Here is a 16,683-nt window from a genome sequence, read left to right as displayed (position 1 = left end):
TAACAAACTGCCTTGCCTAGACTCATTCACTGGCCCTCATGTGGCATCAAACACACAACCCTGCCATCAGCAGCATACACTCCGACCTGCAAGACCACAGCAGCTTCATTAACCCCTTCATTATCAGGCCATCTCTTCAGTTGAATAAAATCATCTGGTGGAAGCAAAAGTAAAATATAAACGGTATCATCATACTGAAATGGTTAAATCAACTGTTTATCTACGCAAGAACCCTTAATCCCAGAAGGGATGGCCACAAATCAATCAGCTCCATGCCACCCTGTCCTCCATCAGGCTCAGGCTATCCTCTCCAAGTTTCACCCGCCCCCCTTACTCATATGCCACTCCACCCCATCCTAAAGCTGATCCTTCCAATCGTGACATGCTTCAAACATGAATTTACAATGTTCACTTAAAAAAAAAAAAAAAAACTTGGCTGGGCATATTACAAGCTATGGAACAGCTGTAACTGCACTGAAAATACATTACACAAAAACCCTACACACTCAGTACTGATGAACTTGGAATATCAATCTCATATAATCCAGAATGCTGGATGAAAAGATATTAAGAAGTACACTTGAAAATTTAGTTGCCATCAGAAAAGAATAGGTGGTTACACATATAATACATAAGTGTTTATTAAATAATACAGGTTGTCCATTAAAGTCTGGAATCGTGGGAAAAATAATGAAAAATGGCAATAAAAAAGCTTCTATGGGCAAAACATATTTATGAGTCCACCACTGTTCCTCTTATATACATCAAGATAAGATACCTAGTCAGCATCTTGGTCCCGCGAGAAAAAACTACATAAATTCAGCATGCCCTGTTTTAAGACTAGGATGCATTTTTGAAAACCAATCGTATAACAAATTTAGTGTTGTAGCAATCTTATAAGTAAGAGAAACAGTCATATAACAAGAAATCTGGGTATCACTAATTGTATATGCAAAAAACAGTCATTAAACAACAAGAAATCTGGGTATCATAGTAACTGTATATGAAAAAAACAATCATTAAACAAATAGGGTCAACATTCTCATTGATAAAATAAGCTAATTATTATATATAGCCCGATGATATAAGAAGGGTGTGCTGTATATGAATTATAGTAATTATATTTTCCCATGACTCCAGACCTGTGGGACAGATACCCTGGATAACTGAGACTATAATACTGTACACTATACATGTCTTAATGTTCACTTGCCATCACATGGAAACAAGCAGACACACACACACACCAAGGCCCATCAGCATTTTTAACCCTTAAAATCCAGTTATGTAATATCTTTATTTCTTGCTAGTTCCAAATGACATTACTCGGTTTAGGAAAGCACCCTAGCAATAAATGCATTAATAAAGGCTATATATAAAACCCCTCCAGTCTTAGTTTATGTTAAAGAGAAGAAAATCATCCAGAGTAAGCAAGAATTAAAATACATCATCAGACTGAATGGGTTATAACTGAAAGGTGAAGAACGTTAAGCCCCATTATGTGGCAATCTGTTTCTGAAAAATAAGCTGAAAGCTAATCATGTTCAGGTTGTTCCTCATTCATTCCATCAGAATAGCATTACCATCCATCATTCAGTTAAGGGAAGTCCTCAATACAGTATATGTCAAGTATATGCTACAAAGTTATCAATACTTTTTCCATTTAGCTGGTTCTGTAAATAGGGGCAGTTGTTGTGGCCTGAGGCTCCTCTGAAATGTGAACTTTGTGGACTGCAGGCTTCAGAGTCCTTTCTCTGGCAGTCCACCATCCTCCTTTTAGGGGACAGGGAAGTACTGTAGCTGAGGGACATTTGTATAACCAAGCAGTCAGTTGCCTGGTTATATCAATGCCACCACATTAAGGTGTCCTTTTCCAGCAACAGGCAACTCACCATTATAGGTAGCAATAGAAGTTTTATATGCATTTTTTTTTTTTTTTTTTTTTTTTTTTTTTTTTTTTTTGGGGGGGGGGGGGGGGGGGTCATTTACTGTGAACTAACAGGAAAAAAGGCCAGAATGTGATATGGACTTAACTTCCACATAACACAAGTCTCAGTAAGTCCAGCATCTTCTGATCCCAACAGCCTACAATCCTGTATCTTACATTAAACATTAACAGTGGTGTGGTTTATAATTTTTCAGGGTGTGGTGGACAACTACTGTATAGTATGTTTGTTCTAACCTGATTTGGATATCCCCTGCCACTTTCACTTCAGTTGATGGCCGTGTATAGTCATACTACACTGTTGGTTTGACTAGTAACCATGGAGACACAGTCCTGCTTCATAACTGATGCTTGTTGACTTTTGCATAACCGTGGTACAGTAGTAAATTGTGAGAGTAGCCTAGTTCCGTCAAGTAACAACAAATAATCACAACCAGGAAGACTCATCTTCCACCCTTCCCAAGTTAAACCTGCAGCCAAATGAAATTACATAGTGTGGTACCATCTTGGCAGTCAGTCAGTCAAAAGATGCCATGCTTTCCCTTAATGATTCCCCATGTTGCAGTTGGCCATGGTACAGCTGATACTTTTTGTGGAACTCTTAAGATGTGAAATAAGATCTGTAACAATGTAAGGGTCTCAGCTTGGACTTGATTGTGTATTTGTAGCTGAATGTTTCCTACCAGAGAGTGATGATATGTAGCTAGTTACCAAGCTTGTAGCCATCTTCAACATTTGTAATAATTTTACTGGGAAGAGGTTTTTTCCCTCAGCTGGAAAAATCATCTAAGAATACAATCATTGGGATGTGATCCATAAACATACCACTGAAAGGGGAGACAGAGCATACTGCACTTTCGGTTTGCCTTTCTTTGTTCATCTTTATAATTTTTGAAAAAAAAAAAAAAAAAAAAAAAAAAAAAATAATAATAATAATAATAATACAAATCACTCAGTCCAGGTACCACCAAAAGGGTTTTGATGCAAACAAGAACATTAATAAACAATTTGTCTTTTTGTCCATCTTACTAAATTTGTATTTTTAAAAAATGTAGCATATTAATACAAAGTCTCCCAGTGAAGGTATTGTAATCTGGAAGACTGAGTCTTTACTGCCACAGTAATGATGTGTGACAGTTTATAAGTTTAGCTTGTTTGATTTTTTAGTCAAGACAATGTGTGAAAATTTTTTTGGTCCGGTTAGTTTGACTTGGGAAGACAAAGAGGTAACACCTTCAAAGATTTACATTATTACAACCACACTGCACCAGAATACTCTAACCTACTGCAGTTATTCTAACCTCAACTAAGCTAGTCTACCCTAACCTAACCTAACAATCACTTGCATTATGCAACAATTATTTCTTGGAAGTCTGTAAAGAATTCTGTTGAAACACCCACCAAAGCACAGTAAAAATCACTGAAGACATCTCAGCCATCAGTCCTGGTTAACCATTCAGCTATGACATGCCCTGTTAGAAGGACTTTCTGATAGCCTATGCAGTGTACCTCTGGGAATCCCAACTAATTTGTCGAAATTTCTGTGTTTCCTACTGCTCTGAGGCATGTGCTTATGCTTGGTGAGTGGCCAGACACAAGAGTAAAGACTGTTAAAGAGTTTTATTGAGGTATGGTAAATATTTCTAGGAAATTTTTCAAGCAAAAAAGGTCAAATTTTTCAAACTTCCCACACCACAGACCTCTTGTTTGGCAGGTATGCCACAGTCTTTTGCCTAAAGGACAGTTACCTTCTCCTCATAAATAAGGTTTTAGATATTTAGTGTCAAAAGACTGACGTTTACAAACATTAAATACGGCTTGGCCCAAAATCTAACACTGAGTAATGTGGTACAACACACACGATGTGGATCAGCTGTGGGTATGACTATGCCAGGTACATACATGTGTATCACCATACAAACTATTATTACAAATAGTGAAAGAAAACACTGAAGGTGAATAAATAACAGGACTGATGCATAGCAGTCATTAGGTATACATGCCTGACTAGGTTCATAAGAGTACCCAAACTGTGCATGGGCTAATGCACCTTCATCTATTAGTTACATATAATCACGATATCTGGCTCATAGTACAGGAAACTATTTACCACTAATAGCATCAATATTTTACACTGATTTTTTTTTTTCTTTTTCTTTTTTTTATGTGACCTTAACCTCTGACCTTGCCACAGAGAACCTGTGACATGAGCAGGTCCTTAATATAAGTCAGGCTGTTTTCTTTAAATACTGTATTAAAAATATTTCATACAACCAATACTCTACATTAAGGAAAATTACAGTTCTTTCACCTTAACTTGGCCCACATTTTTCCCTTTGGTAGCTTATTTCACATAATGGCAAAAGACAGTACTATGGCTCTACATCCTATCCATAGCACTTCCTCACAACCAACATCATATCCTAGTGTTAATCTATTGTTACAGCTCAGCAGTCAGGATGAAGAGATGGCAGTTTTAAGCCAAGTTAGAGTAAATGGAGTATAGCAAATCTGCCTTATATGTAGCACTGGCACTTCCCTAGGCAAAATTTTTGTTTCATTTGGGTCTTATAAAAAAAAAAAAAAAAAAAAAAAAAAAAAAAAAAGGACAATGTACTTTAAGTGGTCAAAATTTTATTAGTCAGGTACTTGGCCAGGTAGATATGTACTACACTTCGTCTACCTTAACTTGGCGAAGACTTTTGTCCTGTGCAGCTTACAGTATATCCCTTAGCTTCGAATAAGACATTATGGCTGGACATCTTTCCAGTAACACTTTCATTACTATAGTTCTTTCACCTTAACTTGGCCCAGCGTTTTGCCCTTTTGCAGCTTATTTCACACAGTTCAGTGGCAGAGAAAACACTATGGCTCTACCATTTTTCCATCTTTTCATGATAAGCATAATAATCTACTGCCTAACCTCTCATTACAGCTCAGCATTCACAATGGAGAGGTGACAATTTTAGGCCAAGTTTCAGTGAATACAGTGTAGCACCATTATTTCTTGATAATCTCTTACAGTTCAGTATTTATGACTGAGAGAGGTGATCTGAAGCCAAGTTAACATAGACAGAGCATATTATCAATAATAATAATAACAAGTATATAGTTGCTCACTATTTCTAAAGAAGTAACCAGCATCAGTCCTATATGCAACTTGTCATAATACATATTCAGTAAAATTCCTTTAAAGTGGATTAACTGGGGTGGAAGGGTGTCCATCATATAGCAACTTTACAAAACTCAGTTTTATTCAGTTAGCATCAAAGGAAAGGGCAACTAAACAAAGAGATATGGGTTGGGCCCCATGTTTGGTGTCTTGCTCAGGGCTATATTTACCCTGTACTGTGGAAATTTCTCCCACTTTACCTGTCTGCCTTAACAGAAATCCACCTTAAGGGAATTTTACTGTGGCCTGCTGTCATTAACATTTGTCCACTCTTGAAGTAATATCCATTCCTGAGACAATAAAAAACTTACTGTATGAACAAAGTAGGAATAGACACACAGTCCTTGTTATAAGTCACGGATGTGTTAAAAAATATAAATTGTTCCATTTTCCAAACATTAGGTAGTTACTGTAAATGAGGAAACAGTTCTTTCACCTAGGGATTCATCCTTTTCGATCTACTGTACATAATGCCAAATACCGTAATCCTCTTTAGGGAGATCATAAATTGCCACCATTTCACCATCTTCTGCCATCAGGTTACCCTCTGTTCATTTCACACACCCCTCTCTCATGTACTCACCATCCCTTCCCTCCATTAGTCTCCTCCATCTCATCCCCAATCTCCCCTTCCATCTCACTCACATACAATTTTTTTTGCAGCTAATTTCACAGAAAGAAAGGCAGTGCTGTGGCTCTACATCCCTGGAACATAACTTTTTCTAATATCATATAGTATTTTAGTGTTAATCTGTTGCTACAAATCAGCATTCAAGATGGAAAGAAGACAATTTCAGGCCAAGTTAAGGGGTTAAGAGTATAGCAGATTATACATAGCATTTGAACTTAAATAGGCAAGAGTTCCATACAGTACTTTACTGTGGAGGTAATCCCATGAATGGCTACACTGAGTGTCAGATAATAATACAATAGTAGTAGTAGTAGCAGCTGTAGTAGTAACAGTAGTAGTAGTAGTAGCAGCAGTAGTAATAATAAGGTAGTTTATAACAAGGACATAGTTTATCCATTTCCTACACTGACACTCTGTACATGGTCCTGTGGATATATATATATATATACCCTGGTATATAGGTCAAACCCTGTTGCTCAGTTGTAACATCTAGCTACAGATTGAGGAAAATGTGCCACCAACATTGATATACAAGGTGGTTCATACATAACACACCCTTTACACTCTGCCAGGGGATATCGTGTGTGTTGAGGGGACAACTCGGTCAGCGCTGTGAATGTCTAGCCTGCATCACGTCATTTCCTGTTCACACTGCCATACCCACACCCATATCAGCAGAGCCACACCCACCCACACCAGCAAACTGAGCCATCCCTGCAATACATAAGATGCAGCCAGGTGAGCTTCTAGAGGAGTGCTATTTGAAGACCACCCTGTACTATACATAGTTTGTTGTGTTCACGATGCTGATTTAGCAAGCTCCATTTCTGTCCACCTGTATGCTATATGCTTCAATCCTAGAGGTGGTGGCCACAAACAAATTGCCTACAGGGTGACATCACTTCATTTATATAGACTCCAACATGCGCTTGAATGCACTGGCCTTCATCACCTAACGGTGGCTGTTGACACTGTTCAATCTCTATGAAGGCAACCTGTTTGTGGCCACCCCCTCCGAGACTAAAGTTTATGGCTAGATACGGAAAGAAATAGAACTTGTTAAGTCAGATTCACAGACTTTACACTGAATACTTATTGTTAAACAGTCTTCTGTACTGGTTATGCTAACTTCCAATACAGTAATCCCGCAATTATCCGAACAATTCATTATCCAGACGCTGTGATCTGGCCGTTCAAATCCATTATTCATACATTCTTCCATTTTAGCCGGGCAAAATGCATGCATCTGGGTGGAAATTATGGCCGAGAGAACATTTTTGCCCAGCAGGGCCTCTTCCCCCCCCCCCCCATGTCAGTGCAGGGTATGGCCCTGCAGTGGTGATTGCCTGTCTGTGGTTGATGAGTCTGCTTGACCTGGGTAAATGCTTGGCTGTGATTTAGAGGTCTGCCTGACCAGATAGGGTAGTGTAAAACACACCCTGTACAATGTACTGTAATAGCCTTTTGCACTGGCTTTCAAAGTTAGGGTATGTACGAAGGGGGGCCAGGGGAGAAGTCCATTATCCACACAGATTCACTATCCAGACATGCTTTTGGCTCTATTATGTATGATAATTGAGGGATTACTGTATTTATATATATATATTTTTTTGTAATATTCTTGCTTATACGGGCACAATTAACTCCTTGATACATGTGATGTCCTTTTTAGTTTATTCACACTGTTTGTAGATTATTTTATTAAACTTATGGAAGGCCTCTTGCACTGAAAATGTTTTTAGGTTATGTCCATTTAAGAAGTCTTATCCTTCACTGAATGAAATCATGAGATAATACTGTAATAATAATAAAAAATAATGGGGTCACTCATCATCCACTCATTCCATGCAGTGCTGCTCTCGGGTGACTGCCCTTTCCTCTCTTCCTTCCGTCCTCTTCTGTCTTTCTTTCCTTCATTCTTTCCTCTTCCTTATGCCTCCGGGTGACTCTATTCTTCCTCTTCTGTCTTTTTCTCCTTCATTCTTTCCTCTTCCTATTGGCCATGGGTGACTCTACACTGAGTGACAAGCCAAATTATTTCCTGTACACTAGGAAACCATTTACTATGCTGGGTGGTAACCATACAACCAAGTTATGGCACATGGTGGTTTAGTGGGTAATTAAGGCACTCCAATCAGATTGAGCCTGTGCAGGTTTCCACATCCAAGGGGTGGATGGGGTTTATTGCTCACATAATGCCACTCAGGGATGAGTGAGGCTGGTCATTCTCATCTTAAATGTCAGGACCAACTTGCCTAGCCCTAAGCTCATACGCCCCTCATGGGGAAACACAGGATTAGATGATGATGATGAAAAAAAAAATGATGATAGTAATGATAGTAATCTGGTCCTCTGTTTCTCAGAAGCACTGTTCCTTTCAATAATAATCCCACCATCCATGCATCATCCAATCCTATGTTGCACCATGAGGAGTGTAGGAGCCCAGGGCTAGGTAAGTTGGTCCTGACATTTGTGAGAGTGACCTGCCTCTCTCATCCCTGAGTGGCATTATGTAAGCAATAAACCCCAACCACCCCTTGGATATAAACCTGCACCACCTCAATCCAATTGAAGTGCCTTAATTACCCACTAAACCACCAGGTGCCATAATTTGGTTATGTGGTTACCACCAAGCGTAGTAAATGGTTTCCTGGTGTACAGGAAACCATTTGGCTTGTCACTCAGTGCAGAGTCATCTACAGGCAGAAGGAAGGGGAGAGAATGAAGGAAACAAAGACAAAAGAGGAAGTGTAAAGTCACCTGTAAGCAGAAGGAAGAGGAATAAGGGAAAGACAGAAGAGGAAGGAAGGACGAGAGGAAAGGGCAGACATCCAAAGCGGCGCAACATCGAGTGAGTGGATGGTAAGCGCCCCCCCCCCCACAATAATAATTAATACCGTAATAATATGGTTTTTCATTTCACAAAAGCACCAGTCCCTTCAATAATAATAATATTTCAATAATAAAATAAAAAGGATATCACTAAGCTCACTAGGTTAACGGAAGTGCCACATGTTTTCTAAGTAACAGGTAAACACAGAAAGTAGCTCTGACTGGCTGGCCACTTATCTGTATCATCCATATATCCATTTATTTATCAGTAAACCTGTTTTATTTCATTCATTTATAAAGGTGCCAATATACTTGCATGTGTCAGCCTTTGTCACCAACTGGTGGCTCTCCATGCCGCTTAGTCTCTACCAGCCTTTTTGAATAGTCTCTTATCCCTGAGGTCACATTATATGGCCATCCCATCTCTTTTGGTCTGCCTCCACAACCCTACCCTCATTGTTCAAACCTCTCACCCTCTGCACCCAGTTGCCATCCTCCATCCTCTCCACATGTCCAAACTATCTCATCACTGATATTAATAACAACCTTCACAGGCTATTACAGAACTGCCCTGCAATATAAATTGCACATCAACATCAATTACTGGTCAGTATTGTGCTAACTGCCCATCCACATTCATAACTGTACTGTTTTAAACTGTCCATCCACATTAACAACCGTACTATATTGTTCTCAGTCACCCATCCACATAAGTGACTGTACTGTTTTGTCCATTTGCCCATCAAGGTTAATGAATGCCTAGCACCACGTTTCACAAGGGTACAGTCCTAAATCACCTCACAGCGTTGCTCGATCCAGTCAGAGCCAGGGTGGGCCACAGGAGCCTAGGAATTATTGTGGTTGTTTATTTCCACGCTGGGGCCCTGGTACTCTGCCTGATCACACCAGAAATCAGAAGGTGTTGGTATACTGAGGAGCCACGTGGAATTAGGTGTCTCAGGATTGACAGACAAGTTGGGGAGAAGACCTGGGGTGAGGTGCGGGGCAAGGCTTTGGGCCAGACTCGGAGACAGTTCCTGGTAGTAATGGCAGTCGCGATCATATCCTGTACGGATGTCCTCGCCATACGGAGGTGAAAGAATGTCGAGGAATGCTGCAGGACCATCCACCGAGTGTATTTCGTGGATGTTGTGGTCGCCTGGGCAAAGTCTGCATGCCTCATCTCCTGCCCGCACCTCTACCTTAGAGTGCTTAGTAGCAGGGAACACTCCACCTGTGCCGGTCTCCCCTGCTACCTCCCCACCTAGGCTGTAGCTCTGTACTGACACCACACCATGCACCACCTGGAAATATTTGCAGTTAGTTAGCATCATCATTACCATCATCACCTATCATGAATCATCATCATCACAACCATCATCACCGATTACTGTATGCATCATCGCCACCGCCACCCCATGCAGTACCTGAAAACAGCAGTGGTCAGACGCTAGTACAGAAGATCCTTCCATTATGTTACTTTTTCTTAACAATGTTTTCTGTTGTTAAGCCAACTTCTGCCATGTGCTCCCAGAAATCATTCTGAAATTACTGTACACTGAAGGACTGTCTGTGTTATGAGTGAGGTGCAGGAGGTGAGTAATGGTGTGGGGGGCTGAATTATACTGTGATCATAATGGATTGTTTTTATGAGTTGTATTTTGTGTTGGTACTGAAAAAGGAAGGGGTGATGATTCTGTTGTGGTCTCAGGCTTTTCTGAAACATGAACCCGGTGGACTACTTCCCCATCCTCCTTTCAGAAGATATGGAAGTAGTTGTGGGACATTTGTATAGCCAGGCAGTTAAGAAAATTTGTATAACCATCAGAGCCAGATTTAAGCATCTGCTAAACAAGCTACAGCTTAGGGCCCCACAGTCTGAGGGGAACCTCTAAAAATCTTTGTTTTTTAAGTGTTTTATTATAATTTATACTTGAGGAATGATTTAACCAAATTAACCTATTCTTCACAGACTTGTGATGCATCTTTGCAGCATTTTTGTCAAGTTCAATTGTTACACAGCCTTAGTCTCCAGATAAGGTCTCCACAGTTTCCCATAGCTTAGGGCCTCACCATGTCAATATCCAGCCCCAATAACCAGGCAGTTGTCACCCAGTTACATCAGTGCCACCACATGCAGGCATCCCTCTCTTGCACCATTGCTCACTATAAACATTATGCACAATGCTGGTTATAGAATGCAATAGCAGCCATTGTTTTCAATGCAATACTATTTATGACTTCATAATCATGCCAATTCGAGGTTTTGAGTACTAGTGATTTTTTTCTGAAAACTGACACTTTTGAGAAACAAGATCAGCCATTATTACTTATGATATTTGATTACCTTAAGGAGTCCATACATGTCTGGGTGGTCGTGTAGTGGCAGCCGCACCCCGTGCTTCAGTATAAACACACAGATGGTCACGTCTTGGTCCTCATATATCTGCATGTATGTCACTGGAGCACCATCCCTGTTTGGCTTTTGGCAGAAACAGATACTGATAATAGTAGCATTTCTAATACAGTTATTGACCTTATGAGAAACATGTAAAAAACATGCCTATGACTGAGGGGACAAAAAAAAATCCTACAGCATGTCATTATTGATGACCCATTGTCACAACAAATTAGTTATCATCTCTGTCACTACCATTGTCATCATTATCATCATGACATTGCAGTGGTGACTTGTTTATTAATCACTGTCACAGGCAGTCAGTATTTACTTTACAGCCTTCTTTTTCGTGTGTGTGTGTGTGTGTGTGTGTGTGTGTGTGTGTTATGGTGCTGTATCGCGGAACAATAAGCTAAAAAGAAACACCAAAGTATAGGAGCCCACAAATACTGACCGAACAGGCTAAAATCTTATTTAAATTTTACTACAACTGGATAAAACGTACATTATAGTGTCCACGATCATGGAGTAGGCGAGGGTCGAGGTTGAGGTCCTGTGGTGTTAGGGTGTTCAGGAGATCGCACAGTTGTTCATATCGGCCCTTGAATACCTCTGTGGTCAGCTTAGGGTCTCTGCGGAATGTATTCACTGCCAGTCTTGCTAGATTTTGAATTAGGGTGGCCATTGCTGAGGTGCTGTAGAGCAAAAGTGGGCTGGACCTCGAGAATAACAAACGGCTTTCAATGATGATTAACACACAGGTGAAAATTTTCCTGATCATACTTAGGTAATTCATTTTGGCAAACCATTTTTGCTATTTTGGGTAAAATATAATAAACTGTAGGAAAATATACGTTCTTTTTCACTCTAGTAGCGAGAAACAGGAAATATTAGGAATTGGTGTGGTTGTGAATGTTACAAACAGCTGTTGATGATGCCAGGTACTCACGTTCTGGTAATAACATACTATTTATTACTTATTTTCAGGCTGTCAGAACGCAATGCACGCTTATCTGATGATGCCTTGATAAAAATGGGACTAGCTACATTGCTTAGGTAAGTGTTTGAGTTGTTGTCAATTATTTCCTAGAATGAAATTTGCGTTTACTTGGTTTATTGGTTTTGTAGTTATGACAAATGACATGGCGTAGATTATTTAAGAATACAGCACAATACATAATTTAAACCTGCTTACAGTTTGAGTGCTTACGATCATGCCATTGAAAAAAAAAATAATACACCCTTTAACCTTTAGCCTACGTGACGAGATGCAACCACAGAGATAAGAATACACACTAGAGAGGTGCAGGCACAAAGACAACTTGGGAATAAACATCGCAAATATTTGCTCCCTGTTGAAAATTTGGAAGAACGAATCAGTTATGGAGGTTAAGCCGGGTTTTGAATACAAACAGGAAAGGTTAGGTTAGTTCCGGTGGTGCAATCTACAGTTGGGGAAAAAGTTCACATTTTCATTATTCCGTCTACTCTGTAACTATATCCCTAATACCAGTAAAACGCCTTTGTCGGCGAGGTACGAGCGAGGCAGTTTAAATCCGAAAGCACTGAATTGTCACCTTACACCCCGAGGATGCCTAGAGTATAGTACGTGATGGCCATCTGCCTACCAAGTTTCATGCCTTTACGGGCCTGTGACCGTCCGAAGATTTTCGACATGCACTTGGCGCGTGTCACGTGCCACGTGCACCGCCTGGGTGTGATGAAACCTGTCAAAAACAGATCTTAAAGAACTGGGCTATCATATGGTGTAAATCACACAGTGATCGGCCCTGTGGTTGCTGAGATATAGCCTAAGCTAGCATTTCAGAAGCGTTATAATCGGGCCGCTCATATAATGAGAAAATGCCACCACTTGCGAGACTGGTGGGGGCTTCGCCCTCGCTCGTAGGGTCATGGTATGATACTTTTTAACGTTTCACTAAACCCTTTACTTTCTGCTGCTGGCTGTTATTCGTAATGAGAGGCTTGGGCCCGTATTCTCGTCGGTTAAGGAAGCTTCCTAATACCTTTTCCTAAGTGAATTTTTTTATTATTATACCTTACTGCCCTTTTATGTTACATAAATCTTTCTATTATCGCCATACTTTGCATAAATAATGTACAAATGGATATTAACCATCCAAATCCAAAAATAAATCGCTTAGGAAGAGGTGCTGGCTATATTTCTAGGTTAATGTGAGAGAGGATCTGAATGTTTTTGTCTGCTAAAATTTCACTTCTGCATTTTAATTTTCGCTTCCGACCGATATTCCTGATCTGAGAGAGACTGTCGGCTGTTTATCTTTCCTCACATTTACTTTCCTCTGCTGAGTAATACTCCTAATGTAAGAGAAGCTCTGTTTTTTCTCTTCTGATGTGTCACCACTCCCCTTTTCTTGGTATGTTTCTCTCTCCTGTTTTTTACTTCTGCTGGTCTGCTGGCTAATACCTGTATATTCCTAAGCTGAGAGATTTGATATATTTTCTCTTGCTTTTTACATTCCTCTGCTGGCTAATATTTCTGAGCTGAGAGTGGTTTGGTATATCTCTCTCTCCTACCCTTTGCTTTCCTCTGCTGGCTAATATTTCTAAGTTAAGAGAAGCTTGGGATGTTTCTCTGCCTATGAATGATTCTTTTTAATAGGATACGTCAGGACGGACATGCCTTAACTGTGACGTAGACGTAGTGGAATAGTAGGTTAACTTTGTGGCTGACTATGCTGGAGATCTGATGAAAATGATTACCGTAGTTTCCAAGATACAAACGCATGGATACTATTTCTCTAACTTAGACTACAAACAGTGAATTTGTAGTTAGGTAGTTTAGAATGTATTGTGATAGGTTAACTTTGGAGTCATATTGTCAGAACATGTGTGAAAACATATTCTCTCTCTCTTCCTGGGTCAAGCCTTTGAACCAACTGACCAATATATTAATGTAGTTGTTTATTCCTCGATGATAAACATGAAGCATATTCTTAGCATTGGTAAATAAACAGGTCTTAATACGATGGATACAAAGCAGATATATACTGTGGATAATAATGATGACCAGCAGACGTAATAAAAAGCAGACAGGTGGATACAAAGCAAATACTGTAAATGATAATGATGACCAGCAGGCGTAGTAAAAAGCAGACGGATGGATACAAAGCAGATACAGTAGATAATAACGATGACCAGCAGACCTAGCAATGTAATCTCTCACCAACTCACACAGACGCACTGATAAAGGAATTTGTACAGTACAGTACTCCAGTGTTATTATGTACTTATACTCAAGTCTGAACATTGTATAAGAGGCAACCCCCAATTTTTTAGGCTTGTGTCTGATGCAGGATATTAGTAGTAGTTGTAGCAGTAGTAGTAGTTGTGGTATGTTTCCGTGGACATGCTCGTTGATATGCGGTAGTTCTCTCTCTCTCTCTCTCTCTCTCCTGTATTCTGCCTCATCTAACCCAGGTGGGGATTAGGGCGGGGATGATTTTTTTTTCAAGCAAAAGAAAGGACCTATGGCTGAAACCTATTTCTAGACGCTTGGAGATACTGCGTTTAAATTACCCTTTTTTTTTTCTTTTTTTTTAACCCTTAAATAGAAGATGAACAGAGGAAGGAAAAATAAATGGAATAAAAAGAATCCATGTTTTTCATCTGACTGAATTTGTGATTGCATGAAAATCGATAAACCATAGTTAAGAGGTAGGGATGAGTCTCCTGGTTACTAGTCAATTATACCCTTCAATTTTACTACACAATAGAGAAAAAAGATTGTGGTAAAAACAGGTTCAGAGTTGATCAGATCAGTTGTATGTAATATTTACGTAAGACAGAGTATTGGGTAAAGGAGAGAGATAATCGATTTGTGTGTGTGTGTGAGTGTGTGTGTGAGAGAGAGAGGCGGGGGGGGGGGATAACTTTCAGACAGAAAAGTGTACGTTTTGGTGGGTCACTGGTAGGTCAGATATGTACAGTATGTGCACTTGCAAGAGTACGCGTGCACCTGCGTGTGTGTGTGTGAATCCGGAATGTACCTGATCTCACCTTATCTCTCCACAAATATGCCAGATCAGTATCGCACTGGTCACCGTTCATCGTTACTTAACAAGATATTTTCAGCCAGCCGGCAGGGTGGCAGGTGGAGAGACCGAAAACAGGGCAGACAGGGAGCCCTAGATTGCATAAAGGGTTTTGTATAATAATTTCCTTGATGATTTATAAACTCCGCCAACGAAGTTGGACAGAGATTATATATGTACCCACTCACGTCTCTCTATATGTGCACAAGGTATCTCAGAAAGCTGCTGTCGGATTGCAGTGAAATCTGGTGGACAGGTGGGCGGTGGGTCAAGGCAGAGTTTATTAGAGTTTGAGGTGGAGCCAGATATAAGAGTAAATAATAAATTATATTGGCGTTGGCGGAGGTATGCCCTCTCTGATTTGTGTAACATGGCTGACTAAGACCGTGCAATTAGTTGACTGTGAGGCCGTAAACGTGTTCGTTTGGTAGGAAAGAGGAATTGCAGTAATAAATAATTAATTTGAGGGGTACTGTATTGATTTAGGTGTGTGTTCTTTAAGTGTTTTTTTTTTTTCCCTCATAAACCTTAACATTTTCTTATTTATACCCTTTAAATATCCGGCCGTGTTCCAGGCTGCCTACCAGGCCTAGTAGCCCCTCTTAGTAATTTATTTAGCATATTACAGCCTAGCATTGCCTTCTGTGTTGTTATTCCATTTTTTATATGGACATGATCAGTAACTCACAAAAAGGTAATGAGGTATAATGTACAGAATAAACCGCTAAGGAAGAGGTGTTACTAAATATTCAGTCTCTTCTCGCTCTTTTAAGTCAGACTTTGATCTGAGGTAAAGATACAAACTGTACCTGTACTGTATATGGAAGGCTTTTGCTTTCCTTGACTTGTCCGTCAGCGAGTGAGATACGTGTGTATACATACATAACATACATACATACATACAGAGAGAGAGAGAGAGAGAGAGAGAGAGAGAGAAATGCAGAATCACAAGCTTCGTTATCTAACAGGGTAGAAAAGACATTAAAAACGTAAAATAAATTAAGAGAGAGAGAGAGAGAGAGAGATTAATAAAACTCAGTACAATGCATCTCTCCAACACCTGAAAACACCTGTGATTGCATATTTTTTTCCTCTCTTTCTCTCTCTCTCTCTCTCTCTCTCTCTCTCTCTCTCTCCCCTCCTCCTCCTCCTCCTCCTCCTCCTCCTCCTCCTCCTCCTCCTCAAGGCCATCATGTGCATCGGTAACACTAAATGCATTGTTACCAAGCCGAACACACACACACACACACACACAACAATATATATACAGTAACAGATGACCTTACACTCTGCCAGTCGTTGCTTCGCCGTCTAACAAGGAGGTAAAACACATCTTACTATGGTCCACGTCAGACCGCTTGTGGGTTTGAGCAGGGAGAGCATTTACCGTACCCCCCTTCACCTCCAGACTTGTAGTCGCGAAACTCATGGACCCATTCTTAAGACCTCTTGCTATCTTTTCTCTTTTTTCTCTTTTTTTTTCTTAGCTTGCGATAGACTTCTTCCAATCTGAGAGGTTGCATATAGTCTTCCTTAACTTCTCTACTATACTTCTTTCACATTAACTTGGTCCGGGTTTTCGTCCTTTTTACTGCTTATTTCACGTAGCGCTGAGGCAGATAAGACAGT

At 40.1% G+C, this 16,683-nt stretch overlaps 1 protein-coding gene across 1 annotated transcript; it reads right to left on the bottom strand.

Moving 5' to 3' along the window:
• Nucleotides 1-9,371: 9,371 nt before the first annotated feature.
• Nucleotides 9,372-11,663, bottom strand: LOC145408454 (2-aminoethanethiol dioxygenase). Its single transcript, XM_080279183.1, has 3 exons — nucleotides 11,484-11,663; nucleotides 10,928-11,062; nucleotides 9,372-9,884 (listed from the first exon to the last, which is right to left on the bottom strand). The coding sequence occupies exons 1-3, from the start codon at nucleotides 11,661-11,663 to the stop codon at nucleotides 9,426-9,428; spliced, it is 774 nt and encodes a 257-aa protein (XP_080135309.1). The 3' UTR covers nucleotides 9,372-9,425.
• Nucleotides 11,664-16,683: the final 5,020 nt, after the last annotated feature.

Source organism: Coenobita brevimanus, chromosome 77, assembly GCF_032717465.1.
Source record: "Coenobita brevimanus isolate Jiangsu-jjx chromosome 77, ASM3271746v2, whole genome shotgun sequence".
NCBI classification, from domain to species: domain Eukaryota; kingdom Metazoa; phylum Arthropoda; class Malacostraca; order Decapoda; family Coenobitidae; genus Coenobita; species Coenobita brevimanus.
The sequence above is the reverse complement of the archived record's forward strand: the minus strand, read 5'-3'. Positions and strand labels throughout refer to the sequence as shown.

Coding starts and splice junctions, on each gene's coding strand:
- LOC145408454 (XM_080279183.1), bottom strand. CDS start 11,663: ATGGCCACCCTAATTCAAAATCTAGCAAGACTGGCAGTGAATACATTC. Junction 11,063..11,483: donor ATGATCGTGGACACTATAAT/GTACGTTTTATC, acceptor TTCTGCCAAAAG/CCAAACAGGGATGGTGCTCC. Junction 9,885..10,927: donor ACATGTATGGACTCCTTAAG/GTAATCAAATAT, acceptor AAATATTTCCAG/GTGGTGCATGGTGTGGTGTC.